Genomic DNA, 27,518 nt, shown 5'->3' on the forward strand with positions numbered 1-27,518 from the left:
ACTGGAACGCCATTTATCTCTACTTCCATTATCACTGGAGGACAATCTGTGGTGCAGGTATAAGCTCTATACACTTCGTCCTGGGAATGAGCTGCCTCTCTAGCCATCTCCTCGTAATCCGCGCTGGATTCACAGCCATCTGATGACTCCTCTTCCACGTGGTAAGTCACTGCTCTTTTGCACATTCGCTGGAGGTGGCCCTTTGTGCTGCAGCCTTTGCACACATAGTCTCTGAACCAACACTGATGAGCCCTGTGATTACCTCCGCAACACCAGCATGGTGCTACTCGACTTACGTTTGCACCCCTCGGCGGACTCTGAGTTAAAGGATTCGGGGGCCCGTACGCTCTGCCCTGGGCAGATTCACATTTAACAGTTCTGCCTCTGAAAGGCGCCATTCTATTTACAGCACTTGGCGGGTTTGAGTCCTGAGAGTGAGTCATCATCTGCTTGGAGCTCCCGCTTGAGGTCATGAACGCCTGGCTGATACTGATGGCCTTCTGCAGAGTGACGGTGGTTTTGGCAGACAGTAGCCTGCGAAGAAGGGCCTCATAACCGATGCCAATTACGAAGATGTCCCGCAATGAATCGGCGAGGGATGCGCCGAATTCACACGGTCCTGCCAGCCTCCTGAGGTCGGCAGCATACTTCGCGATTTCCTGGCCCTCGGGGCGGCGGTGTGTATAAAATCGATGTCTGGCCGTGAGGATGCTCTCCTTCGGTTTGAGTTGGTCCCGAATTAGCACTTTCAGCTCCTCGTATGACTTGGTCGTTGTTTTCTCTGGTGCAAGCAAGTCCCTGACAAGGCCGTAGACTGCGGGCCCACAACTGGTCAACAGGACAGCTCTGCGCTTATCTGCCAGCGTGGCTGGATCATTGCCTACCAGGTCGTTTGCTGCGAAATATTGGTCGAGCCGCTCCGTAAAGGCTTCCCAATCTTCACCCTCAGAACTTTTCTAATGCACCAACGTTAGTCATTTTTGCGTGAAAGTTCATAATCTCATCGCCAGTTGTTATGTCTTTAATACTGTTATGAATGACTTCACAAGGTCTAGTATTGTACTTGAGCTGTTGTGGCCTTAATCCCATTTATTGTAACTCCAGAGTGAGGCACAAGCATGGTGGGCAGCCTTTTATACTGGGCCCTGCACACCTATGCAGGTGACCCTCAGGTCTCCCACCGCAGTGCCCTCTGGTGGCACACCTTATGTGACTATACAGTTAGTATACATGGTCTACATACATGACAATAATGGTATCAAATTAGGTGGTATGGCAAACTGTGAGGAAGAATCTAGAAGACTGTAGGAGGGAAAAGAGAGGTTAGCGGTGGATGCAGATCACTGCCGAGAAACGTGAAGTACATTTTTGGAAAAAGAACAGTGAACATAAGAACATAAGAAATAGGAGCAGGAGTAGGTCACCTGGCCCCTCGAACATGCTCCGCCATTTAATAAGATCATGGCTGATTTGATCATGGATTCAGCTCCACTTCCCTGCCCGCTCCCCATAACCCTTTACTCCCTTATCGCTCAAAAATCTGTCTATCTCCACCTTAAATATATTCAATGGCCCAGCCTCCACAGCTCTCTGGGGCAGAGAATTCCACAGATTTACATCCCTCAGAGAAGAAATTTCTCATCATCTCAGTTATAAATGGGTGGCCCCTTATTCTGAGACTATATCCCCTAGTTTTAGTTTCCCCTATGAGTGGAAATATCCTCTCTGCATCCACCTTGTCGAGCCCTCTAATTATCTTATATGTTTCAATAAGAATTAGGTGGATCTGCACTTTTGCTCCTTGGAATTTCCCGATGCCTGGTTCAAACAGCGAAGGGAACTTGTTTAAGACCTGGGCACATGAAGTGTCGTCAGCGGGTAATAGTGCTCGGATGTCATCCCAGTTCCAACGTATCTTTCCCAGCCGGCACCTGCCAAGCAGGGTGGGACCATCGCCCGGTACCACCCAGAGTGGTAGCTTGTGCACCGCTCCATCGTAGGAGACCTTTATGGTAGCACTGCCGATTACGGAAATCAGTTTTTTTTGTGTAAAGTTCTTAGTTTCGTACTAATTGGAGTTAAGACTGGCCTTGAGGCCTTGCTGCACCATAATCTTTCGAAAGTCTTTTTGTCCATGATGGACTAGCTCGCTCCCGTTTCTAGCTCCATTGACACTGGGAGTCCATTTAGTTCAACATTTAGCATTATCGGGGGACAATTCGTGGTGAATGTGTGCACCTCCTCGGTCTGAGGCTCTGGTTCGTCGTGATCCTCCGTGGATCTGTCCTCCTCTGCAACATGGTGGTTTGCAGGTTTAACAGGATCTGCACATATGTTGGAGGTGTCCCATTGTTCCACAGCCCTTGCAAACGTACCCTTTGAATCGGCATGAATGGAAACGATGATCACCCCCGCAGCGCCAACAAGGTGTTAATGGCCTTGCATTCATCATCCTTGATGGTGGACTCAGACATCTGCGGACATGCAGTTGCAGGCATGTATGACCTGCCCTGTATGTTACGATTTGAAAACATCACTTTGTTCACAGTATTTGCAGCAGCACTTGTGTGCTGAGAGATTTGCTTAGTATTGTCACTGGTGGCAATGAACGCCTGGGCTATCGCTATGGCCTTACTCAAGGTTGGGGTCTCTACAGTTAAAAGTTTGCGAAGTATGGTTTTGTGGCCAATGCCAAGTACAGAAAAGTCTCTGAGCATGTGCTCTAAATGTCCTTCAAATTCGCAATGTCCTGCAAGGCGTCTTAGCTCGGCGACATAAATTGCCACTTCTTGGCCTTCAGACCTTTTGTAGGTGTAGAACCGATACGTCACCATCAGAACACTTTCCTTCGGGTTCAAATGCTCTTGGACCAGTGCGCACAAATCATCATACGATTTCTCCGTGGGTTTCGCTGGAGTAAGCAGATTCTTCATGAGGCCATACATTGGTGCCCCACAGACGGTGAGGAGGATCACCCTTCGTTTGGCAGCATTTTCTTCCCCATCTAGCTCGTTGGCAACGAAGTACTAGTCGAGTCGCTCCACAAAAGTTTCCCAATCATCTCCCTCCGAAAATTTCTCCAGGATGCCCACCATTCTCTGCATCTTTGGGTTCGCTATCTGTATCTCATCGCCAGTTGTTATGTATGGAGAAAGAGTCAGACTGAACACAGAGCTCAAAGTAACGTGTGACCTTAGTCTTTTATTGCAGGTCTCCAGAGTGCCTCTCCAACCTGTGAGGCCTCCTTAAATACCTGTGCTCCCAAGGGATTATGGGATCCCTTGGGACTCCAGGGATGAGCTCTCTGCTGGCTGTACAGAGTATATACAAGTTTACATATATAACACTATCGTTTTGTGTTTCATGCATAAAGACCCTAGGTCCCTCTGTACTGCAGCACTTTGCAATTTTTCTCCATTTAAATTATAATTTGCTTTTCTATTTTTACTGCCAAAGTGGATAACCTCACATTTTACCACATTATACTCCCTCTGCCAAATTTTTGCTCACTCACTTAGACTGTCTATATCCTTTTGCAGATTTTTTGTGTCCTCACAATTTGCTTTCCCACCCATCTTTGTATCATCGCCAAACTTGGCTACATTACACTCGGTCCCTTCATCCAAGTCATTAATATAGATTGTAAATAGTTGAGGACGTAACACTGATCCCTGCGGCACCCCACTAATCATTGTTTGCCAACCGGAAAATGACCCATTTATCCCGATGCTCTGTTTTCTGTTAGTTAGCCAATCCTCTATCCATATATTACTAGACTAATATATTAGCCCCAGCCCCGTGAGTTTTTATCTTGTGCAGTAACCTATTATGTGGCACCTTATCGAATGCCGTCTAGAAATCCAAATACACCACATCCACTGGTTCCCCCTTATCCACCCTGCTTGTTACATCCTCAAAGATCTCCAGCAAATGTGTCAAATATGATTTCCTTTTCACAAAACCATGCTGACTCTGCTTGATTGAATTATGCTTTTCCAAATGACTCGCTACTGCTTCCTTAATAATGGACTCCAGCATTTTCCCAACGACAGATGTTAGGCTAAGTGGTCTATAGTTTCCTGCTTTTTGTCTGCCTCCTTTTTTAAATAGGGGCGTTACATTTGTGGTTTATGCAGTGAAATGAAGTGCCTGTATACCCTAATGGATTCTTCATAGAATGGAGGAGCAGATTCATAGATCTTTAAAGGTGGAAGTGCAGATAGACATGGCAATAAAAAAGGCAAATTGGATTCTGAGTTTTATACATAGAGCATTGAATATAAAAGCAAGGAATTGACATTGAATTTGAACAACACATTTTTTCAGCCAGAGTTAGTGTATCGCATACACTTTTAGTTTTGTATTTGTTCTTGAAATGTGGGCATCACTGGCAAGGCCAGAATTTATTGCCTCTCCCTAGTTCCCCTAATCTGATAAAGCTGAGTGGCTTGCTCAGCCACTTCAGATAGTTAAGAGTTAACCACCGTGGTGTGGGGCTGGAATCACATATAAACCAGACCGGGTAAGGATGGCAGGTTCCCTTCCCTAGAGGACATTACTGAACTCGTTAGGTTTTTAGGACAATCCGATAGTTTCGTAGACACATTTTCCACTGGTACCAGCTTTTATTTATTTATTTATTTTTAAACATCCAGATTTATTTTTTAAACTGAATTCAAATTTTCAAACTCCCATGGTGGGATTTAAACTTACATTTTCAAAATTATTAATTCAGATTCTGGGTTACTCAGCCAGTAACATGACTATTGCACTACCATACCTACATTTCATTATAGAAAATATATCAAAGCCATGGAAAGGATATAGTGAAGATGCATTAGAATGAGAGATGGAATACTTTACTGCAAGCAGCTATTGAGGCAGAGATTATAACATAATTTAAAAGGGAATTCGATAAGTACTTTAAAATGAATAATATAAAAGGATACAGGAAAAAGGCAAGAAATGGGATTAAAGTAGATAGCTCCAGTTGAACAGTTGGCACCAGTATAGATTCAATGGGCAAAATGACCTCCTATGCTGTAATTTCCATGATTCTATATATGTTTCTTAAAATACTTAGGCCACTGAATACCTTTGGTGCTACTTGCGCTGTGTGTATAAAAAAACAATCATGGTCCACATTATATGAGTGTGTACACCCCCACGTCATTACCTCTGGTGTCCCCCAAGGATCTATCCTTGGTCCCCTCCTATTTCTCATCTACATGTTGCTCCTTGGCGACATTATCCAAAAACACAGCATCAGTTTCCACATGTACACTGATATCACCCAGCTTTACCTCGCTACAACTTCTCTCGACCCCTTCTCGGTCTCTAAATTGTCAGACTGCTTGTCCGATGAGTAGAAATTTTCTCCAATTGAATATTGGAAAGACCAAAGCCATTGTTTTTGGTCCCCACCACAAACTCCATTCTCTAGACACTGACTCCATCCCTCTCCCCAAGTCCCAATCACCCATCACCCCTGTGCTCGCTGACCTACATTGGCTCCCGTTTAAGCAATGCCTCGATTTCAAAATTCTCATCCTTGTTTTCAAATCCCTCCATGGCCTCATCCCTCCCTATCTCTGTATAAAGACTCCAGCCCCATAACTCCGAGATGTCTGTGCTCCTCTAATTCTGCCTTCTTGAGCATCCCAGATTATAATTGCTCAACCATTGATGGCCGTGCCTTCTGTTGCCTAAACCTCTCCACCTCTCTCTACTCCTTTAAAACACTTCTTAAAACCGACCTCCTTGACCAAGCTCCTGCCCTAATTTCTCATGTGGCTCGGTGCCAAATATTTGTCTCACAATACTCTATGAAGCGCCGTGGTATGTTTCACTACATTAAAGGTGCTATATAAATACAAGTTGTTGTTGTTGACTAAATATATTACATGTCCTCACAGCTGAGATTTACAGCTTTAGCTTTTTTAGTTGCTCCAATTATAGTGCGGTGATGTTCTGACAATTTATACATGCTAATCTGCATTAAATGGCTTATGTGTTTTATATTAAAATGACAGATGACTTGTAAAAAATAAAGCATCTACTTAAGTATGTAGTATCAGTTTTGTTTTATCATGTACATTTAAAATATGAATAAATGTCTCAGCTAAGAACCCACTATCATATTTATATATACATATTATAGGTAATTTTCCTAACTTCACGCTACCAGCGGGGGGCTTCAGCTGCCAGGAGTCTATATCAGAAATTTGGATGTACACTGCACAACAGTGGCACCTTATCGAATGCCTTCTGGAAATCCAAATTAAAGGCTTAAATATCATGCACAGTAGCTTTCTGACCTTGTATGCAAGCAACATTGCTGGAATCATGAAGTAGAAAATTCACCCCTATTATATGTACGGTATAAATATATATATATATATTTAAAACTCTTCAAATTCATACTCGTTGAGAGTTATTTTATGTAGGATTTGATCTTAACTGATCTCACTACGGTTTTAGTCTGATCAAATGAAGAATGATGCAAAACCTATTTTATATCATAGACCGCATTGTTTAGCCACAAAATAACAACTATGAAATACCATTTGCACAGAGTTATGGTTGTTGCATTATAACAGAATGGATTCTTTGTCTAAACTCTGTGTTGCAGAGTAAATCATGTGCTAACCAACAAATGTTTCCCTATGAACTGCACAGAAGACCATGGCCCAGATTTTGCTGAGAAAATAACAGCTTGTGAATGACGCATGCCATTATTAATGCACAAATCAGCCAACAGCTCATGGCGAGGAAGAGATACCCTGTGAATTGCAAATTGCCACAAGTTTCTATCCGATTTACTGCACTCCGCCGTTAGCTTTGCAAAAACAGCATCTCACCCCAACGTAAACTAGAGGTGATCCAAAAGTCAGCTGCCCATGTCCAAACTCACACCAAATCCCGCTCACCCATCACCCCTGTGCTCGGTGACCTACATTGGCTTCCGATAAACAACACCTCGATTTCAAAATTCTCATCCTTATTTTCAAATATCTCCATGGCCTCACCCCTCCCTATCTCTGTAATCTCCTCCAGCCCCACAAGCCCCTGAGAAGTCTGCACTCCTCGAATTCTGCCTTCTTGAGCATCCCTGATTATAATCACTCAACCATTAGTGGCTGTACCTTCTGTTGCCTAGGCTCTAAAAATCCTTGCCTAAAACTCTCCGCCTCGCTACCTCTCTTTCCTTTTTCAAGACACTCCTTAAAGCCTACATCTTTGACCAAATTTCTACTTATGCGGCTCAGTGTCAAATTTTTTATCTCATAATATTCCTGTGAAGCAACTTGGGATGTTTAACAATGTTAAAGGCGCTATATAAATACATATTGTTGTTGTTAACCTCCCTGTGATTTTGATGAAGTTGGTGTATTTGCATATTAATTGCCTATTAAATGTGCCACATAAAGTTAAATCTAGTAATTAACAGAGCAAGTACCCTTTTAACAGTATGATAATCGTTAATGGCTGCCAATCAACATCCTAGAAAGTGAACAATTAAATGTGTGGCGTCTCATTCCTTCAGGTTGTGAATTGTTGTTGGAGATTTTAAAAATATAAAATTTTTACTTTTTTCTTACTAATTCTTCTTGGCTCTGTTTTCCCTCTCTCGTAATCCAATCTTTCTTTACATCTCTTTCTTCTCCTTCTGTATCTGATTTGTAATTGAATTCACCCGCTCTAATTCAAACTTCATTCTCAGTCCTTCCTCTGTTTATTTCTCAATCCTTTAATCTCATTGGTTAAGGAGATACATTGTTTGTCCCGTGGTTCACCTAGGTCCCACATGCCCTGTTGCCCTCATCGCGTCGTTATCAGCTTGCACTTCCAGCAACATTGTGGACAAAACATTTTTGAGCAAGCATCCAGGAACAAGTCTAACTATTATTAGATACCCCGCTCCAGCAAATTCTATATGTCACATTATCACCACCTGAGGTAAGTAGGCCAATGCTCATTATCTTTCTTTAATCTTCTGTAATACTTCAAAAGTATGTGTTTTATTTCTCTCTTGTTAAGGCTCCTGGAATGAAATTGAAAATATCCCTCAGACTTAGGATTGTCTGCATACCCAATATGTTCAAATCAAGACTCACTGCACCATCACTTAGAAGAACATAAGAACGTAAGAAATAGAAGCAAGAGAAGGCCATACGGCCCCTTGAGCCTGCTCTGCCATTTACTACGATCATGGCTGATCCGATCATGGACTCAGGTCCACTTCCCTGCCCGCTCTCCATAACCCCTTATTCCCTTATTAAGAAACTGTCTATTTCTGTCTCAAATTTATTCAATGTCTCAGCTTCCACAGCTCTCTGAGGCAGCAAATTCCACAGATCCACAAACCTCAGAAGAAATTTCTCTTCATCTTAGAATAACGGGCCGCCATTTAAAACTAAGATTATGCCCTCTAGTTCTAGTCTTCCCTATCACTGGAAACATCCTCTCTACATCCACCTTGTCAAGCCCCCTCATAATCTTATACACTTCGATAAGATCACCTCTCACTCTTCTGAATTCCAATGAGTAAAGGCCCAACCTATTAAACCTTTCCTCATAAGTCAATCCCCTCATCTCTGGAATCAACCTTATGAACCTTCTCTGAACTGCCTCCAAAACAACTATGTCCTTTCGTAAAGGATGTACTTGCTTTGGAAACAAAAACTGCATGCAGTATTCCAGGTGTGGCCTCACCAATACCCGGCACAACTGTAGCAAGACTTCCCTGCTTTTATACTCCATCCCCTTTGCAATAAAGGCCAAGATTCCATTGGCCTTCCTGATCACTTGCTGTACCTGCATACTAACCTTTTGTGTTTCATGCACAAGTACCCCCAGGTCCTGCTGTACTGCAGCACTTTGCAATCTTTCTCCATTTAAATAATAACTTGCTCTTTGATTTTTTCTGCCAAAGTGCATGACCTCACACTTTCCAATATTATACTCCATCTGCCAAATTTTTGCCCACTCACTTAGCCTGTCTATGTCCTTTTGCCGATTTTGTGTGTCCTCCTCACACATTGCTCGTCCTCCCATCTTTGTATCGTCAGCTACGTTACACTCAGTCCCTTCCTCCAAGTCATTAATGTTATGTCTCAAATAAAGCAATGTGACTGAGTACTGTAGACTTGAGTAAGTGTGATCTTAGTCTCTTTATTCTGACTCCAGAATGGCGGCACAGCATGGGAGGCCTGCTTATATGCAGTGCTCCCAAGGGATGCTGCAATCCCTTGGGACTCCAACAGATGCGCCCTCTGGTGGCGGTAGAATGCTGGTTACAAGGTGTTGCCTACATAACAGTTAATATAGATTGTAAATAGTTGGGGTCCCAGCACTGATCCCTGCGGCACCCCACTGGTTACTGGTTCATTCTTTCCAGAGCTTGAAGACCATGAAACTCTTTACCCAACACTGGCTCCCGCCCCCCCGCCCTGTCACTCTATCCTGGCGCCAACAATCTACAGGGTTTTAAAACCCGAGCTTCGCAAGATCTGGCTACTGCTTCTTGATTCATCTCATTGTTATTGAACGGATTTGTATCTCGGTGGTGTCCTGCACTATGGGCCTTGGCGCTTCACCTTGGCTTCTCAATTTAAAAAGGAGACCAAAGTTTACTCATGATAATTCAAGGTAATCTTTTACACTAAAAAAATGAATTAAGCATTGTAAACAGCGCAGAAAGATGGGATCGCCCTTCGCGCATAATTATGGGGTAATTTGAATTAAGCAGCTTTGAATTAGGAGGAGCAAACTGCACAATATTTATCCAAAAGAGGAGCTGGTGTGGTTGCGTCTTCCTTCTTTGGTTGGCTTCAGGCAAGTATCATCTACTTTTCCAAGTGATGTTTTCTGCGTTAACAAGGAATATCTGTTCTTATCCCTATGGGGACATGATATTGAATTGATTTTTGGACAGGGAGCTGGATCAGGGGCATGCCCCGTCCACTCCATGCACCGACCTAGTATTGCAATATTTCCAGGAACGGTGCAACTTCGCCTCTCGGTCTTTTGGCCTAAGATCAAACACATTGGCGCAAAGTGATCTTTGGCGTTAGAGTTGATCTGGAACGAAATTGGATTTAAAAAAAAAAGGAATATTTCCATGTTATAGGTTATTTACGGTTTTGAAATAGCCAGGGTTAATAATGGGGACAGTGTATGGGAGAACAGGCCAAATTGATTGATCTGGTCATTTACCAGCTAAAGGGTGCTTTGCTCTAAAAATTTAGCATAAAATATGACCTCCGTGGATGTGAGGCTCAGGTAATGTGTGTCAATTTTCTCATTACGTTGTGCAACAGCTCTTTGTATAGTGTCTGTGATCTTGGGTAATGAAACCTGTCCTTGCGAGTCCCAGTGATTGTATAAGAGCTATGGGTTTTTCCTGTGATCTTTAGTTCAGTCTACGTACAGCAGGGCTCTGTGCTATGGGCAAGACTTTCACATTGTCCACACGTGTCATTGCATAAGGAAGTCTTTTTAATCCAAAGACTCACAAATTGTACTAAAGGAACCAAGGAATGTGGGGACAGTGCGGGAAGGTGGAGTTGAGGTAGAAGATCAGCCATGATCTTGTTAAATGACGGAGCAGGCTCGAGGGGCTATTTCTTAAGTTCTTATTATTGAACTGTGTAAAAAATATATATACTAAAGAGGAAATTTTAAATTCTTGTGGATTGATTCTAATGTTAACTGTTTTCTCCGTATTTTTATTTTATTCGTTCATGGGATGTGGGTGTCGCTGGCAAGGCCAGCATTTATTGCCCATCCCTGATTGCCCTTGAGAAGGTGCTGGTGAGCCACCTTCTTGAACCACTACAGTCTGTGTGGTGAAGGTACTCCTACAGTGCTATTAGGGAGGGAGTTCCATGATTTAGACCCAGTGACGATGAAGGAACAGCGGTTATACTTCCAAGTCAGGATGGTGTGTAATTAGGAGGGCAATGTGGAAGTGATGGTGTTCCCAAGTGCCTTCTCTCTTTGTCTTTCTGGTAGAGGTCATGGGTTTGGGAGATGCTGCCGAAGAAGCCTTGGAAGTTGCTGCAGTGCATCTTGTAGATGGTACACACTGCAGTCACTGTATGCCTATGGTGGAGCAAGTGAATGTTTAAGGTGGTGGATGGGGTGCCAATCAAGTGGGCTACTTTGGTTTGGATTGTGTTGAGCTTCTTGAGTGTTGGAACTACACTCATCCATCATGATGATGATGAAGATGATGACTCATCCAGGCAAGTGGAGAGTATTCCATCACACTCCTGACTTGCACCTTGAGATGGTGGAAAGGCTTTGGGGAGTCTGGAGGTGAGACACTCGCCGCAGAATACCCAGCCTCTGACCTGCTCTTGTTGCCACAGTATTTATGTAGCTGGTCCAGTTAAGTTTCTGGTCAATGGTGACCCCCAGGATGTTGATGGTGGGGGATTCGGCGATGGTAATGCTGTTAAATGTCAAGGGCTGGTGGTTAGACTCTCACTTGTTGGAGATTGTCATTTCCTGGCACTTGTGTGGCGAGAATGTTACTTGTCACTTATCAGCCCAAGCCTGAATGTCATGCAGGTCTTGCTGCAAGTGGATATGGACTGCTTCATTATCTGAGGAGTTGAGAATGGCACTGAACACACTGCAGTCATCAATGAACATCCCCACTTCTGACCTTATGATGGAGGGAAAGTCATAAATAAAGCAGTTGAAGATAGTTGGGCCTAGGACACTGCCCTGAGGAATTCCTGCAGCGATGTGCTGGGGCTGTGATGATTGACCTCCAACCATCTTCCTTTGTGCTAGGTATAAGTCCAGCCAGTGGAGAATTTTCCCCCTGATTCCCATTGAATTCAGTTTTACTAGGGCTTCTTGATGCACACTTGGTCAAACGCTGCCTTGATAACAAGGGCAGTCACTCTCACCACACCTCTAGAATTCAACTCTTTTGCCCATGTTTGGACCAAGGCTGTAATGAGGGTTGGGGCCAGGTGGTTGTGGCAGAATCCAACTGGGCATCAGTGAGCAGGTTATTGGTGAGCAAGTGCAACTTGATAGAGCTGTCGATGACACCTTCCATCATTTTACTGATGATTGAAAGTAGACGGATGGGGCACTAATTGGCCGGAATGGATTTGTCCTTTTTGTGGACAGGACATAACTGGGCAGTTTTCCATATTGTTGGATTGTTGCCAGTGTTGTAGCTGTACTGGAACAGCTTGGCTAGAGGCATGACTAGTTCTGGAGCACAAGTCTTCAGCATGACAGCCGGGATGTTGTCTGGGCCCATAGCCTTTACTATATCCAGTGAATTGAATTGGCTGAAGACTGGCTTCTGTGATGGTGTAGACCTCAGGAGGAGGCTGATATGGATAATCCATTCAGCACTTCTGGCTGAAGATGGTTGCAATCGCTTTAGCCTTGTCCTTTGCACTCACGTGCTAGGCTCTACCATCATTGAGGATGGGGCCTCCTCCTCCCATTAGTTGTTGAATAGTCCACCATCATTCATGACTGGATGTGGCAGGACTGCAGAGCTTTGGTCTGATCCGTTGATTGCGGGATCACTTAGCCCTGTCTATGGCAGGCTGCTTCCACTGTTTAGCATGCATGTAGTCCTGTATTGTAGCTTGCGCAGGTTGGCACCACATTTTTAGGTATGCCTGGTGCTGTTCCTGCCATGCTCTTCTACACTCCTCATTGAACCAGGGTTGATCCACTGGCTTGATGCTAATGGTAGAGTGAGGGATATGCTGGGCCATGAGGTTACAGATTATGGTGGAATACTGTTCTGCTGCTGCTGCTGATGGCCCACAGTGCCTCATGGATGCCAAGTTTTGAGCTGCTAGATCTGTTCTGAATCTATCCCATTTCGCACAGTGGTAGTGCACACAACACGATGGGGGGTGTCCTCAGAATGAAGACGGGACTTCGTCTCCACAATGACTGTGTGGTGGTCACTGCTACCAATGCTGTTATGGACAGATGCATCTGCGACAGGTAAATTGGTGAGAACAAGGTCAAGTAGGTTTTTCCTTTGTGTTGGTTCTCTCACCACTTGCCACAGGCTCAGTCTGGCAACTATGTCCTTCAAGACTCAGCCAGCTCAGTCAGTAGTGGTGCTACCAAGTCATTTTTGGTGATGGACATTGAAGTCCCCCACCCAGAGTACATTCTGTGCCCTTTCTATCCTCAGTGCTTCTTCCAAGTGGTGTTCAACATGGAGGAGGACTGATTCATCAGCTGACAGAGGGCGGTAGGTGGTAACCAGCAGGAGGTTTCCTTGCCCATGCTTGACCTGAAGCCATGAGACTTCATGGGGTCCGGAGTCAATGTTGAGGACTCCCAGGGCCACTCTCTCCCGACTGTATACCACTGTGCCACCACCCCTGGAGGAGTCTGGGACATTGGCTGAAAGGTATGATTCTGTGAGTACAACTATGTTAGGCTGTTGCTTCACTAGTCTGTGGGACAGCTCTCCTAATTTTGGCACAAGTCCCCAGATGTTGGTGAGGAGAACTTTGCTGGGTCGACTGGGCTGTGTGTGCCAATGTCGTGCCCTAGCTGGGGCCGAGGTCAATGCTGAGTGGTCTATCCGGTTTCATTCTCTTATTGTTTTTCATTGTGATTTTGTTACAGCTGAGTGGCTTGCTCAGCCATTTCAGAGGGCAGTTAAGAGTCAACCACATTGCTGGCAGAGGAAATGTTTCAAGGACACCCTCAAAGCCTCCTTGGTAAAGTGCAACATCCCCACTGACACCTGGGAGTCCCTGGCCAAAGACCGCCCTAAGTAGAGGAAGTGCATCCAGGAGGGCGTTGAGCACCTCGAGTCTCATCGTCGAGAGCATGCAGAAATCAAGCGCAGGCAGCGGAAAGAGCGTACAGCAAACCAATCCCACCCACCCTTTCCTTCAAAGACTGTCTGTCCCAACTGTGACAAATACTCTAATTCCCATATTGGACTGTTCAGTCACCTAAGAACTAATTTTTAAAGTGGAAGCAAGTCTTCTTCGATTTCGAGTGACTGCCTATGATGATGGTTTCTGCCTGTATTTTGCTATTCCTTATTGCTTCTGTATCTACACTTAATATAATGTACACAATTCCATTCCACAAAACCATATTTCCTGTTCATATTTCTTGTCAATTTTTTTCCATTATAAATTCCTGTCTGCATTTATAACGTGAACTACCTACTTGAATGTATCATTCTGCAATGCCTCTGCTTTGTGACTCCCACCTCCTCAGTCTGCACTAGAGAAACCTATGCTGCAACCAACTCTACTCTGCTTCCCAAATTGGCACACGTTTTGCTTCTAAACTATAAGTAGTATAATAATATCGATCAGAATGTGTCAGTTTAAAATGCGGACTGAATTACAATATGCGTGCTCTTCTCCAATTATTGCTCCCCCCGCCCCCTTACCTCACTTCACCTGAAGACTGTACTTGATCTTGACTTCTCATATGGACTTCTATGGGAGATCAACTGGTTTGTAAATTCTTCTATTAGTTTTAACATGAACATGAAGGCCTGACATTATTATATTTACTGCCATTAAAAATAAACTGGAGACCATGGTGGACCATCCCAAGTGTTCTCCGGTGCAATATCCCATAGTGATGGAGTAATTTAGCATGCTAGCCTCTCACAGCAGGTGTAAGAGTTTCAATTCATGGGTTTGATTAAGGGAACTTTCTTTTCACTGTGGGCTCAAAAATGTTTGTGATGAAGTCTGAACTGTAACTGACAGAGGGCAAGGAAATTAATGTGAAATCACTGGGTGCAAAACACTGTATTTCACACAACAGTGCACGGAGATCTTTTTTTCAATCAATTGAGTAAGCTTCAACTAGATTTAGACTTCGCCATGTTCTTGTTAAGTGGGCATACATTAAGTATGTGCTTTGATAAATATTTATAGCAGACTTGATATTGTGAAGTAACAATATGTTTTTTCAAAGCTTCACTGAGAATGCTCTCAGAAATGAGATAATTGTAGAATATACTGTAAAGGGCAACTTGAAACACAAAGCTTCTGAGTAGAATGAGCCCTCCCAACCAGAGTAGTAGCTGCAAAACAATTCCTGCGCTCAAAGTAGAAAATTCACGATCCTGATGGTATGCATCCTAGGTTGCTGAAAGAATAAGGGTGGAAATTGCAGAGGTTCTGACTACAATCTTACAATCCTTCTTTGATGTGGGAGTGGGGCCAGAGGGCTAGAGAATTGCAAATGTTGGACTCCTGTTCAAAAAAGGGGAGGGGGATAAACCAAGCAACTACAGGCCAGTCAGCCTAATGTCAGTAGTGGGGAAACTTTTAGAGACAATAATCAAGACAAAATTAATTGGCACTTGGAAAAATATGGGTTTATAAATGAAAGCCAGCACAGATTTCTTAAAGGCAAATTGCATTTTGACGAACTTGATTAAGTTCTTTGATAAAGTTAATGAGAGCGGTTGATGTTGTGTATATGGACTTTCAAAACGTGTTTGATAAAGTATCACATGGTGGTGCAGGCTCGAAGGGCCGAATGGCCTACTCTTGCATCTATTTTCTATGTTTCTATAGTTGTTAACCTGTGAAAGTCCCTACCGCAGAGAGTTGTTGATGCCAGTTCATTGGCTATATTCAAAAGGGAGTTACATATGGCCCTTACGGCTAAAGGGAACAAGGGGTATGGAGAGAAAGCAGGAAAGGGGTACTGAGGTGAATGATCAGCCATGATCTTATTGTATGGTGGTGCAGGCTCGAAGTGGTGAACGGTTGTTTTTCAGATTGGAGGGACGTGTGCAGTGATGTCTCCCAGGGTTTGGTGTTGGGACCATTGCTCTTTTCATATATATTAATGATCTGGACTTGGGTATAGTGGGCATAATTTTAAAGTTTGCAGATGACAGGTAACTCAGAACTGTAGTAAACAGTAAGGAAGACATAACCAGACTGGTGAAATGGGCAACGCATGGCAGATGAAATTTAATGCAGAGAAGTGTGAAAGAGGCTATTCGACCCATCATGACTGTGCTGGCTCTTTGAACCAGCTATACAATTAGTCCCATTCCCCTGCCATTTCCCTATAGCCCTGCAAAATGTTCCCCTTCAAGTATTTATCCAATTCCTTTTAGAAAGTTATTATTGAATCAATGTCCACCACCCTTTCAGGCTGTGCATTCCAGATCATAACAACTTGCTGCGCAAAAAAAATTCTCCTCATCTCACCTCTAGTTCTTTTGCCAATTACATTATCTCTGTCTTCTGCTAACCAATCCCTCTGCCTTTGGAAACAGGTGCTTCTTATTTACTCCATCAAAATCCTTCATGATTTTGAATACCTCGAATAAATCTCCCCTTAAACTCCTCTGCTCCAAGGAAAACAACCCCAGTTCCTCTAGTCTCTGCATGTAACTGAAGTCTTTCATCCCTAGTGCCATGCTCAGTAATCTCCTATGCACCCTCTCTAAGGCCTTCACACTCTTCCTAAAGTGTGGTGCCCAGAATTGACCACAATACTCCAGTTGGGGCTTAACCAGTGTTTTATACAGGTTTAGCATAACTTCCTTGCTTTTGTACTCTATGCCTCTGTTTATAAAGCCAACTTTGCTTTTTAACAGCCCTCTCAACTTGCCCTGCCACTTTCAAAGTTTTGTGTACGTATACCGCCAGGTCTTTCAATTCTTGCACCCCTTTTAAAATTGTACCTTTCAGTTTACATTGCCTCTCCTCCTACCAAAATGCATCACTTTGATGACCAAAATAACCAGATAATCTGCTTTTTGTGAGTTGTTGATTGAGGGATAAATATTGGCTAAAATGCTGGGTGAAACCCCCTGCTCTTCTTTGAATAATACCATGGGATCTTTTGTGATTTAACATCTTATCCGAGAGATGGCACTTCCAACAGTACAGCACTCCCTCAATACTGCGTTTATGTGTTAGCCTAGTTATGTACTCAAGTCCCTGGAGTGGGCCATGAACCCAGGACCTTCCGACGCAGATGTAAATGGTACCACTAGTCTAAGCTGACACATGGAAAAGGATGTATGGTTGGAGGAGGTGACAGAGAGGCATGAGGTAATGGAGGGATCTGAAGATTAAAAACAAGATGTATAGGGAGACAGGAAGTAAGTGTCAGCCAGCAAGGATGGAAGTGATGGGCAAGTGGCACTTTGTGTAGGAAGGACAAGTCAGGGTTTATTATGGAGGCCAGCAAAGGGAACTTTGGAATAATCAAGTTTGGAGGTGACAAAAGTGAGGATAAGAGTTTTGTATGATAAGGGGGAGGTTGAGGTAAGGTGGACAATCTTGCAGGGATGGAAGGAAGCTGTCTCAATGATGGAGAGGGTGTGGGGCATGAAGCTCAGCTCAGAGTCGGACACAATGCTGAGTTGATGTGGTTTTATTTAGCCAAAGTGAATGGCCAGGGAGAGGACTCCATCAGTGGTAAAGAACTGAGTTTACGTTGGACACCAAAAACATTGACTTCGATCTTCCCAATGCTCATCTGGTGGAGATTGTGACTTATCCAGGCTTAATATCAGACAGGCAATCTGACTGCACTGAAATGGTCATGATGCCAAGAAAATTGGTAGAAGTACAGCTGAATGTCATCAGCATATATATGAATCTGACCCTGCATTTGCAAATAATGTTGCCAAACAGCAGTATATAGATAAAGAAGAGGAGGGGACTAAAGGTAGGTTTTGTGGGATTCCAGATGTGCTGTAGATGGAAGATAAGCCAGTGCTAGAAATCTTCTGGTTTAGACAAGCTAGGTAGATGGGGAATCTTGCAACGACATACCCATGGAGCTGGACTGTGGAGGAAAGGTGGAGGAGGAGGATGGCATGGTCAACCGTGTCAAATGTGCAGAGAGTTCAAAGAGAAGGAGGAGGGATAATGTACCATGGACACCTTCATCTGGTGGAGATTGTGACTTATCCAGGCTTAATATCAGACAGGCAATCTGACTGCACTGAAATGGTCATGATGCCAAGAAAATTGGTAGATTATACATTAAAACTCAATCTTTGATTATCAATCGTTACAAATAACCACTATGCTTCTGGTACGGTAGCATCGTGGTTATGTTACTGGACTAATGATCTGGGGCCATGAGTTCAAATCTCACCACAGCAGCTGGGAATTTAAATTCAGTTAATTACATTTTTTTTAAATCTGGGAGCTGAAATTGACCTTTTCTTTAAGATCCGTGATGGCCTCAAAACATTTCGGGCACGAGCGGACCCTCTTTCTACCCCATGTGGGAAATTGCCTGTGGGAGTAGATCGGCCACCGGTCGGTGCCCCCGACAGCTTTCCCCGGTGGGAAGCTATGTGTGGCTGGGCGTCGCGTCTGCCCTTAAAGAAGAGGGCGCACTGCCGCGGACGCCATTTTATTTTATTTGTTAGCCGTCTGCCAGGTCAGCCCGACAATGGTGCCCACGGGTTCGGCCAACAGGCAGCCCAGCACCCCCTCTTGGGTGCCAGGCCACTGGCCTTGCCGAAACCCTCCCTGGTGGCCCCAGTGGACCTAACTAAAATATATGCAGAGTTCGCAGCGGCCCTCCCCTTTAACTGAAGGGGAGGGACGTTGTGACGCGTCAACGCAACACAGCACGTCCGTGTCGCGCTGACATCAGCACAGCGCTGATGACAGGGACAGGCAGCCGACCTGACCGAAGGCCACTTCTGCTCCGCACCCGCCCAGAACACCGCCCCACTGGAAATAAGATTTCTCAGACCTGAATTTCTGTCGGAGCTCTACCCCATGGATTGGGGCAGAGAAAAACTTTAAAAAACAGTGAGTGCGCCTCGTTTGGGGCGGGGCTCATTTTCGGCCCCCTGGAATTCAAAGCTAGTATCAGTAATGGTGACCATGAAACTACCGGAGTGTCATAAAAATGCATCTCGTTCACTAATATCCTTTAGTTAAGGAAATCTGCCTGTTCTGGCCTACCTGTGACTCTAGACATGTGGTTGACTCTTAACTTCCCTCTGAAATGGCCAAGCACTCAGTTGTATAAGGCAGTTCACTACCACCTTCTGAAGGGCAATTAGGGATGGGCAATAAATGCTAGCCTTGCCAGCGACGCTCATATCCTATTAACGAATATATTTTTTAAAAATCCAAACACATAAATAATTTTTCCCTTATTCTTCTCTCCTTTCCTGAAGACAATCATGTTGGGAGAGAGGTCCATGGCCTCGTGTGTGAAATTAAACAGTGAGTGTCCGCACACAGGCAATTTTATCATGGGGACATCATGGCCATATTCAATCCTGTCTTTGGGACCTGCATCTATGTTAATGGTGCTACACAAACTTAAGTTGCTCTCATCTTCATTTGAAGGTCACACAGTTGTACTTTGCAGTATTGCAACCAAAAGTGGCGAGTCGTTCCTCTCCCTAGTCCTGGAATATTAAGACCAACTGTTGTCACCTTGGCAGAGATGCGCTAACTCGGCACAGACCAGAGATGGAAACTAGAATCACTATCACACCACGTGGTGCATTTACCCACTGAGCCATCTGGGGTCCCAGGATTGGCATCCAATATGCTGGTATCTATTTCTATGTATTGTATAATCTTATAAAGGATGCAATGAAATAACAACTGCAATTCTGGGAACGCACACTCTGATTTCAATAATGCCATTTGATAGGGATATTTTTCTGCTTGCCTCTTATTCGCTCCTCTGTATCTATGCCCTGCTACTCAGTTGGGCTAGTTGGATGGTCCTGCTTAGTGATAGCTCAATGTTGCTCTTTGGCCAACTTGACTGAAGGTGTACGTGAGTCGTTAAGCAAGGCACCTTTGCCCCCCACTCCCCCTCGCAGCTCTATTTCCCTTAGGAACATAGAAACAGGAGTAGGCCATTGAGCCCCATCAAGCCTGTTCTGCCATTCAATGAGATCATGGCTGATCTGCGACCTAACTCTTTGGGCCTTTGGCCAATATCCCTTATACCTTTGGTTAACAAAAAGCGATCAATTTCAGATTTAAATTTAACAATTGATCTAGCATCAATTGCCGTTTGCAGAAGAGAGTTCCAAACTTCTACCACCCTTTGTGCGTAGAAGTGTTCCTTAATTTCACTCCTGAAAGGTCTGGCTCTAATTTTTAGACTATGCCCCCTCGTCCTAGAATCACTAACCAGCGGAAATAGTTTCTCTCTATCTACCTGTCTATCTGTTCCCCTTAATATCTTGAAAACTTCGATCAGATCACTCTTTAGCCATCTAAATTCTGGGGAATACAACCCTAATTTCTGTCATTTTTCCTTGTAACTTAACCCTTGAAGTCGGAGTATCATTCTGATAAATCTATGCTTTACTCCCTCCAAGGCCAATATAGCCTTCCCAAGGTGTGATGCCCAGAACTGCTCACAGTGCTCCGGGTGTAGTCTAACCAGGGCTTTTTATAGCCGCAGCATAATTTCTATCCCTTGTATTCTTGTCCTCTAGATATAAAGACCAGCATTCCATTAGCCTTTTTGATTATTTTCTGTACCTGCTCATGACATTTTAATGAGCTATGTACCTGGACCTCCCAAGTCTCTTTGGACATCCACTGTTTTTAGGTTTTCACCATTTAGAAAGTACCCTGTTCTATCCTTTTTAGGTCCAAAGTAGATGACCTCACATTTGCCTACATTGAAATCCATTTGCCACAGTTTTGCCCATTCACTTAATCTATCATTATCCCTTTGTAATTTTATGCTTTCATCTGCACTGTCTACAATACTGTCTATCTTTGTGTCATCGGCAAATTTGGATACAAGGCTTTCTATCCCGTTATCAAAGTCATTAATAAACACTGTGAATGGTTGAGGCTCCAACAAGCCCATGTGGGACACCACTAGTCACATCCTGCCAATTTGATTACCTATCCATTATCCTTACTGCCTGTCTCCTGCCACTCAGCCAATTTCCTAACCAGGACACTAATTTGCCCACAATTTAATGGGTTTCCACCTTAGTTAACAGTCTCTTATGTGAGACTTTATTAAATGCATTCTGGGAGTCCATATAAGTAACATCCATAGACATTCCCCTGTCCACTACTTTAGTGACCTCCTCAAAAACTCAATCAGGTTTGTCAGGCATGACCTACTTTTCACAAATTCATGTTGGCTCTCTCTGATCAACTAAAAAATTGAGGTGTTCAGTCCATGAAAATCTCAATTCAAATATGGTGTGTAATTGATGCTTAATGTTCATGTCAGTTAAGATTTTACTCTCAGTGATGAACAAATTACACCAGCCGTTCATTACACTTACACTTGCCCACAGACTTTCTATGGGCTGTTGCACTGGAACATGCCAGGATTAGAAAGCCATTTCGGTGCAGTACCCTCTACAGGTGATCTTGAACCTGCGTGAACAGGGCAAGAAACTGTGTAGCTCCTTAACCAATCAGATTGAAGAATCAGTACTGAGCAGTGCAGAGTCTGAACCAGGAAGTGTAAGTTAGAATAGTTAATGTAATGCCAAAATCATGTACAGAAAGAAAAATAACGAGAGAGAGAAAGAAAGAGAGAGGGAGATAAAAGAGACAAAGAGAAAAAGTTTTATTAAAGTATTAACATTTTTAAAAAAAATCTCCAACAATAATTAAAAGTTGAAGGAGTGAGACTCCATACTTGTAAAAGTTAATTTTCAATGCCAAAGCGGTTGTTTGGCAGGAATTAAGACTTATCATGCCATTAAAAATGTACTTATATGGAATGGACAAGCCCTAACTTTTTCTGGTGAGTTTAGTGTGAATCTATTACTCTCAGTGGCGAACGAAAGGCACCATTCATTACACTTACACCGTCCCACAGACTTCCTATGGGCTTTTGCATTGGAACGTGCTGCGATTAGAAAGTCATTTCAGCTTTAACGGCAATTTCATGTCCTTTCATGGGTTTTGATGCCGAGTCGCTCAGCGAGATACCAGTAGAGTACAGCTTCTGGAGGAGCAGGCACCTCGGACAGCATCTTCCTTAGTTGCTGTCGGATTTACTCTTTAATAATGATGAGCGCTGTTAGCTGTTGTACAACAAAATCAGGTCCAATGAATTCCAGAACCTGGCTGTGCCACTATTTTTGGCACTTCGCATGTCCTGTAAGGTTTTAATATAATTAAAAGGAATACGGTAGCCTAATGGTTATAGTCACTCTCACTCACTCATAGGCGCTCTCTCGAAACGAGGATGACTTGCTTCCACACCAAAAAAAGGATGAGCTCACAGGTGTTTCGAATGAAGGACCCGAACTACATCCTCAAGGGTGGAAGATGCCTGTGCGTGGATTTTTTTAACGTGCGGTGGCCGTTGCCATTGCATACCAGTCACCACACGGGCTTGACAGAGCTAGGTCTTGGTCCAGTAGCAAGGATTACCTAAGACGACTGAAGACCAGTCTGCTGCACGGACCTAGTGCGCACACATATCGCAGTGTGGGCTGGCCCGTGCTGCCCTTGGGCCCCTGGCCCCAAACTCACGCCTTCTCTGGGTCCCGATCACATCCCTCCACAGTCTCTCGCCTCTCCTTAGCCCCGACCTCGCTGTTCCTGCTGTATCTGCCCACATTCCAATCAATGGTTATAGTACTAGACTAGCAAATCAAAGGCCGTGACTTCAAACCCCGCCATGGCAAATTGTGAATTATATGCAATATATCTGATAATGTTTGGTTGGCACCAGAACAAAGACCATGAAAGTAGCTGGATTATTATGAAAAGCCAACTGGTTCATTAACGTCATTCAGGGAAAGAACCCGTCACATCTAACCGATCTGGCCTACATGTGACTCCAGTCCCAAGTGATCTGGTTAATCCTTAATGCTCTCGGAACACCTAGGATGGGCAATAAATACTACCTTCCAGTGCCAACTGCATCCCGACAACATTTTTTTTTTATAAACGTGAGCTCGGTTGCCTAGGTCATAAACGGACACAGCTCAACTGTGCGAGTGTACACCTTCTACTAATTTCCAATGCAGAGAGATGAACTTTTATTTAAAGTACAAGTATGGATTGAATTAATAAACAAATCAGGACCAACATCAGTTAAAACATATCCAGATGCTTCTAGCAAAGTCATGAGTCACTGGTTTAACAAATTAACTGTACCTGTTGTTTAGCAATTACCTTTTATAATACAATGAATTAATTACTGAACAGTGATCATCACAGCGGCTGTGTATTAATGAATTACATAATTGTAATTTCATTTGAAATCGATCCCATTCCTGAAACTGCCATTGGCAACCCATAGTTGTCAGTTTGTTTCTCCTCCTACCTGTCAATGCTTGGGAGATTGCTGAACTGGGAACAGTCGCTGCATCCTGAGGAACAGTGCTGGTGTCCGGTTCTGGAGTGCTTAAGGTGGGCGAGATGGGTGGAGGATTTTGTGGAATTCGGGGCTTCCTCTGCCATAACAAGAAAGAATTTGAAATGACTGGTGAAATTTTCAAGAAGAATCTGATTAATTTTGCCTGCAATTATTATACTCATGAAGACTTCATTAATTACTTGTGAAGGAGCAGCTAATTTAAAAGAAAGAACTTGCATTTATATAGCACCTTCCACGACCTCAGGACGTCTCAAAGTGCTTTACAGCCAATGAAGTATTTTTGAATACACATTAGAAATAATACCAAAGAAACAATAAATTGCTTTTCGTTCGACCGACATTGTCAGCTGCAGAGCTCTGTTACACCATTTACTATCTTAGGACTAAAAATGCTCATAGGCCTAAAATACCCATTAGCTCATTCTACTGACTATATAAGATAAATTATGAAGGCCAATAAGATAAAATTTACATTCATACAATTTATATTCAACAAGGGCATATAATTGGCAAATGAATTTCAACACAGATAAATGTGAGGTATTACATTTTGGTAGGAAGAATAGGGAGGTCACTTATTACATGGAGGGTGAGAGTCTGGGTGGGATTTCAGAGTACATATACACAAATCACTAAAAGCTGCGACACAGGTTAACAAGGCCATAAAAAAAGCAACCCAAGAACTAAGGTTTATTACTAGAGGGATAGAACTGAAAAGTACTGAACCTTGGTTAGACCACACTTGGAGTACTGCATGCAATTCTGGTCGCCATATTATAAAAAGGATATAGAGGCACTGGAGAAGGTGCAGAGAAGAATTATAAGGATGATACCAAAAATGTGAGAGTATACCTATTGGGAAAAGATGAACAGGCTGGATTTCTTTTTTCATAAAGAGAGAAGGCTGAGGGGTGATCTAAGAGACGTCTTTAAAATTATGAAAGTTTTTGACAATAGATACCAAGAGAATGTTTCCACGAGAAATAGTGGATGCATTGGTGATCATTTTCCAACAGTCTATCGACTCGGGATCAGTTCCTATGGACTGAAGGGTAGCTAATGTAACCCCACTTTTTAAAAAAGGAGGGAGAGAGAAAACGGGTAATTATAGACCGGTTAGCCTGACATCAGTAGTGGGGAAAATGTTGGAATCAATTATTAAAGATGAAATAACAGCGCATTTGGAAAGCAGTGACAAGATCGGTCCAAGTCAGCATGGATTTATGAAAGGGAAATCATGCTTAACAAATCTTCTGGAATTTTTTGAGGATGTAACTAGTAGAGTGGACAATGGAGAACTAGTGGATGTGGTGTATTTGGACTTTCAAAAGGCTTTTGACAAGGTCCCACACAAGAGTTTGGTGTGCAAAATTAAAGCACATGGTATTGCGGGTTATGTACTGACGTGGATAGAGAACTGGTTGGCAGACAGGAAGCAGAGAGTCGGGATAAATGGGTCCTTTTCAGAATAGCAGGCAGTGACCAGTGGGGTGCCGCAGAGCTCAGTGCAGGGACCCCAGCTCTTTACAATATACATCAATGATTTGGATGAAGGAATTGAGTGTAATATCTCCAAGTTTGCAGATGACACTAAACTGGGTGGCGGTGTGAGCTGTGAGGAGGACGCTAAGAGGCTGCAGGGTGACTTGGACAGGTTAGGTGAGTGGGCAAATGCATGGCAGATGCAGTATAATGTGGATAAATGTGAGGTTATCTACTTTGGGGGCAGAAACACGAAGGCAGATTATTATCTGAATGGCAGCAGATTAGGAAAAGGGGAGGTGCAACGAGACCTGGGTGTCATGGTACATCAGTCATTGAAAGTTGGCATGCAGGTACAGCAGGCGGTGAAGGCAGAAAATGGTATGTTGGCCTCCATAGCTAGGGGGTTTGAGTATGGGAGAAAGGTGGTCTTATTGCGGTTGTACAGGGCCTTGGTGAAGCCTCACCTGGAATACTGTGTTCAGTTTTGGTCTCCTAATCTGAGGAAGGACATTCTTGCTATTGAGGGAGTGCAGCGAAGGTTCACCAGACTGAGTCCCGGGATGGCAGGACTGACATATGAGGAGAGACTGGATCGTCTGGGCCTGTATTCACTGGAGTTTAGAAGGATGAGAGGGGATCTCATAGAAACATATAAAATTCTGACGGGACTGGACAGGTTAGATGCAGGAAGAATGTTCCCGATGTTGGGGAAGTTCAGAACCAGGGGACACAGTCTAAGGATAAGGGGTAAGCCATTTAGGACTGAGATGAGGAGAAACTTCTTCACTCAGAGTTATTAACCTGTGGAATTCCCTACCGCAGAGAGTTGTTGAAGCCAGTTCATTGGATATATTCAAGAGGGAGTTAGATATAGCCCTTATGGCTAAAGGGATCAAGGGGTATGGAGAGAACCAGGAAAGGGGTACTGAGGTGAATGATCAACCATGATCTTATTGAGTGGTGGTGCAGGCTCGAAGGGCCGAATGGCCTACTCCTGCACCTATTTTCTATGTTTCTATGTTGTGGGGTAGAGAATCAATTATTAAGGATGTCATAGCAACGCATTTGGAAAGAGGTGACATGATAGGTCCAAGTCAGCATGGATTTGTGAAAGGGAAATCATGCTTGACAAATCTTCTGGAATTTTTTGAGGATGGTTCCAGTAGAGTGGACAAGGGAGAACCAGTTGATGTGATATATTTTGACTTTCAGAAGGCTTTCGACAAGGTCCCACACAAGAGATTAATGTGCAAAGTTAAAGCACATGGGATTGGTGGTAGTGTGCTGACATGGATTGAGAACTGGTTGTCAGACAGGAAGCAAAAAGTAGGACTAAATGGGGACTTTTCAGAATGGCAGGCAGTGACTAGTGGGGTACCGCAAGGTTCTGTGCTGGGGCCCCAGCTGTTTACACTGTACATTAATGATTTAGACGAGGAGATTAAATGTAGTATCTCCAAATTTGTGGATGACACTAAGTTGGGTGGCAGTGTGAGCTGCGAGGAGGATGCTATGAGGCTGCAGAGCGACTTGGATAGGTTAGGTGAGTGGGCAAATGCATGGCAGATGAAGTATAATGTGGATAAATGTGAGGTTATCCACTTTGGTGGTAAAAACAGAGAGACAGACTATTATCTGAATGGTGAGAGATTAGGAAAAGGGGAGGTGCAACGAGACCTGAGTGTCATGGTACATCAGTCATTGAAGGTTGGCATGCAGGTACAGCAGGCGGTTAAGAAAGCAAATGGCATGCTGGCCTTCATAGCGAGTGGATTTGAGTACAGGGGCAGGGAGGTGTTGCTACAGTTGTACAGGGCCTTGGTGAGGCCACACCTGGAGTATTGTGTACAGTTTTGGTCTCCCAACCTGAGGAAGGATATTCTTGCTATTGAGGGAGTGCAGCGAAGGTTCACCAGACTGATTCCCGGGATGGCGGGACTGACCTATCAAGAAAGACTGGATCAACTGGGCTTGTATTCACTGGAGTTCAGAAGAATGAGAGGGGGTCTCGTAGAAACATTTAAAATTCTGATGGGTTTAAACAGGTTGGATGCAGGAAGAATGTTCCCGATGTTGGGGAAGTCCAGAACCAGGGGTCACAGTCTAAGGATAAGGGGTAAGCCATTTAGGACCGAGATGAGGAGAAACTTCTTCACCCAGAGAGTGGTGAACCTGTGGAATTCTCTACCACAGAAAGTTGTTGAGGCCAATTCACTAAATATATTCAAAAAGGAGTTAGATGAAGTCCTTACTACTCGGGGGATCAAGGGGTATGGCGAGAAAGCAGGAATGGGGTACTGAAGTTGCATGTTCAGCCATGAACTCACTGAATGGCGGTGCAGGCTAGAAGTGCCGAATGGCCTACTCCTGCACCTATTTTCTATGTTTCTATGTTTCTATAACTAGAAGCCTTAAATATAATATAGTCACCAAGAAATCAAATAGGGAATTCAGAAGAAACTTTTTTACGCATAGAGCACCGAGAATGTGGAACTCGCTACCGCAGGGAGTGAATAGAAGAGATGCATTTTAGGGGAGGTTAGATAAGCATATGAGGGAAAAGGGAATAGAGGGTTATGCTGATAGGGTTAGATGAGGAAAGAGGGGAGGAGGATCAAGTGGAGCATAAACGCCGGTATGGACTGGTTGGGCCGAATAGCCTGTGTCTGTGCTGTATATCCTACGTAATCCTC

At 43.8% G+C, this 27,518-nt stretch overlaps 1 protein-coding gene and 1 pseudogene across 1 annotated transcript in view; one reads left to right on the forward strand and one right to left on the reverse strand.

Annotated features, from left to right (window-relative positions):
- Positions 1–27,518, reverse strand: part of scml4 (Scm polycomb group protein like 4) — a 218,495-nt gene that overhangs the window by 125,862 nt on the left and 65,115 nt on the right. Inside the window, exon 6 of the mRNA XM_070884244.1 lies at positions 23,287–23,416. Within this exon, the coding sequence (XP_070740345.1) occupies positions 23,287–23,416 (130 nt within the window). The remainder of the gene's footprint in view (positions 1–23,286; positions 23,417–27,518) is intronic.
- On the forward strand, positions 9,864–10,017 carry LOC139267582 (U2 spliceosomal RNA; annotated as a pseudogene).

This window comes from Pristiophorus japonicus, chromosome 7, assembly GCF_044704955.1.
Source record: "Pristiophorus japonicus isolate sPriJap1 chromosome 7, sPriJap1.hap1, whole genome shotgun sequence".
NCBI classification, from domain to species: Eukaryota; Metazoa; Chordata; class Chondrichthyes; family Pristiophoridae; genus Pristiophorus; species Pristiophorus japonicus.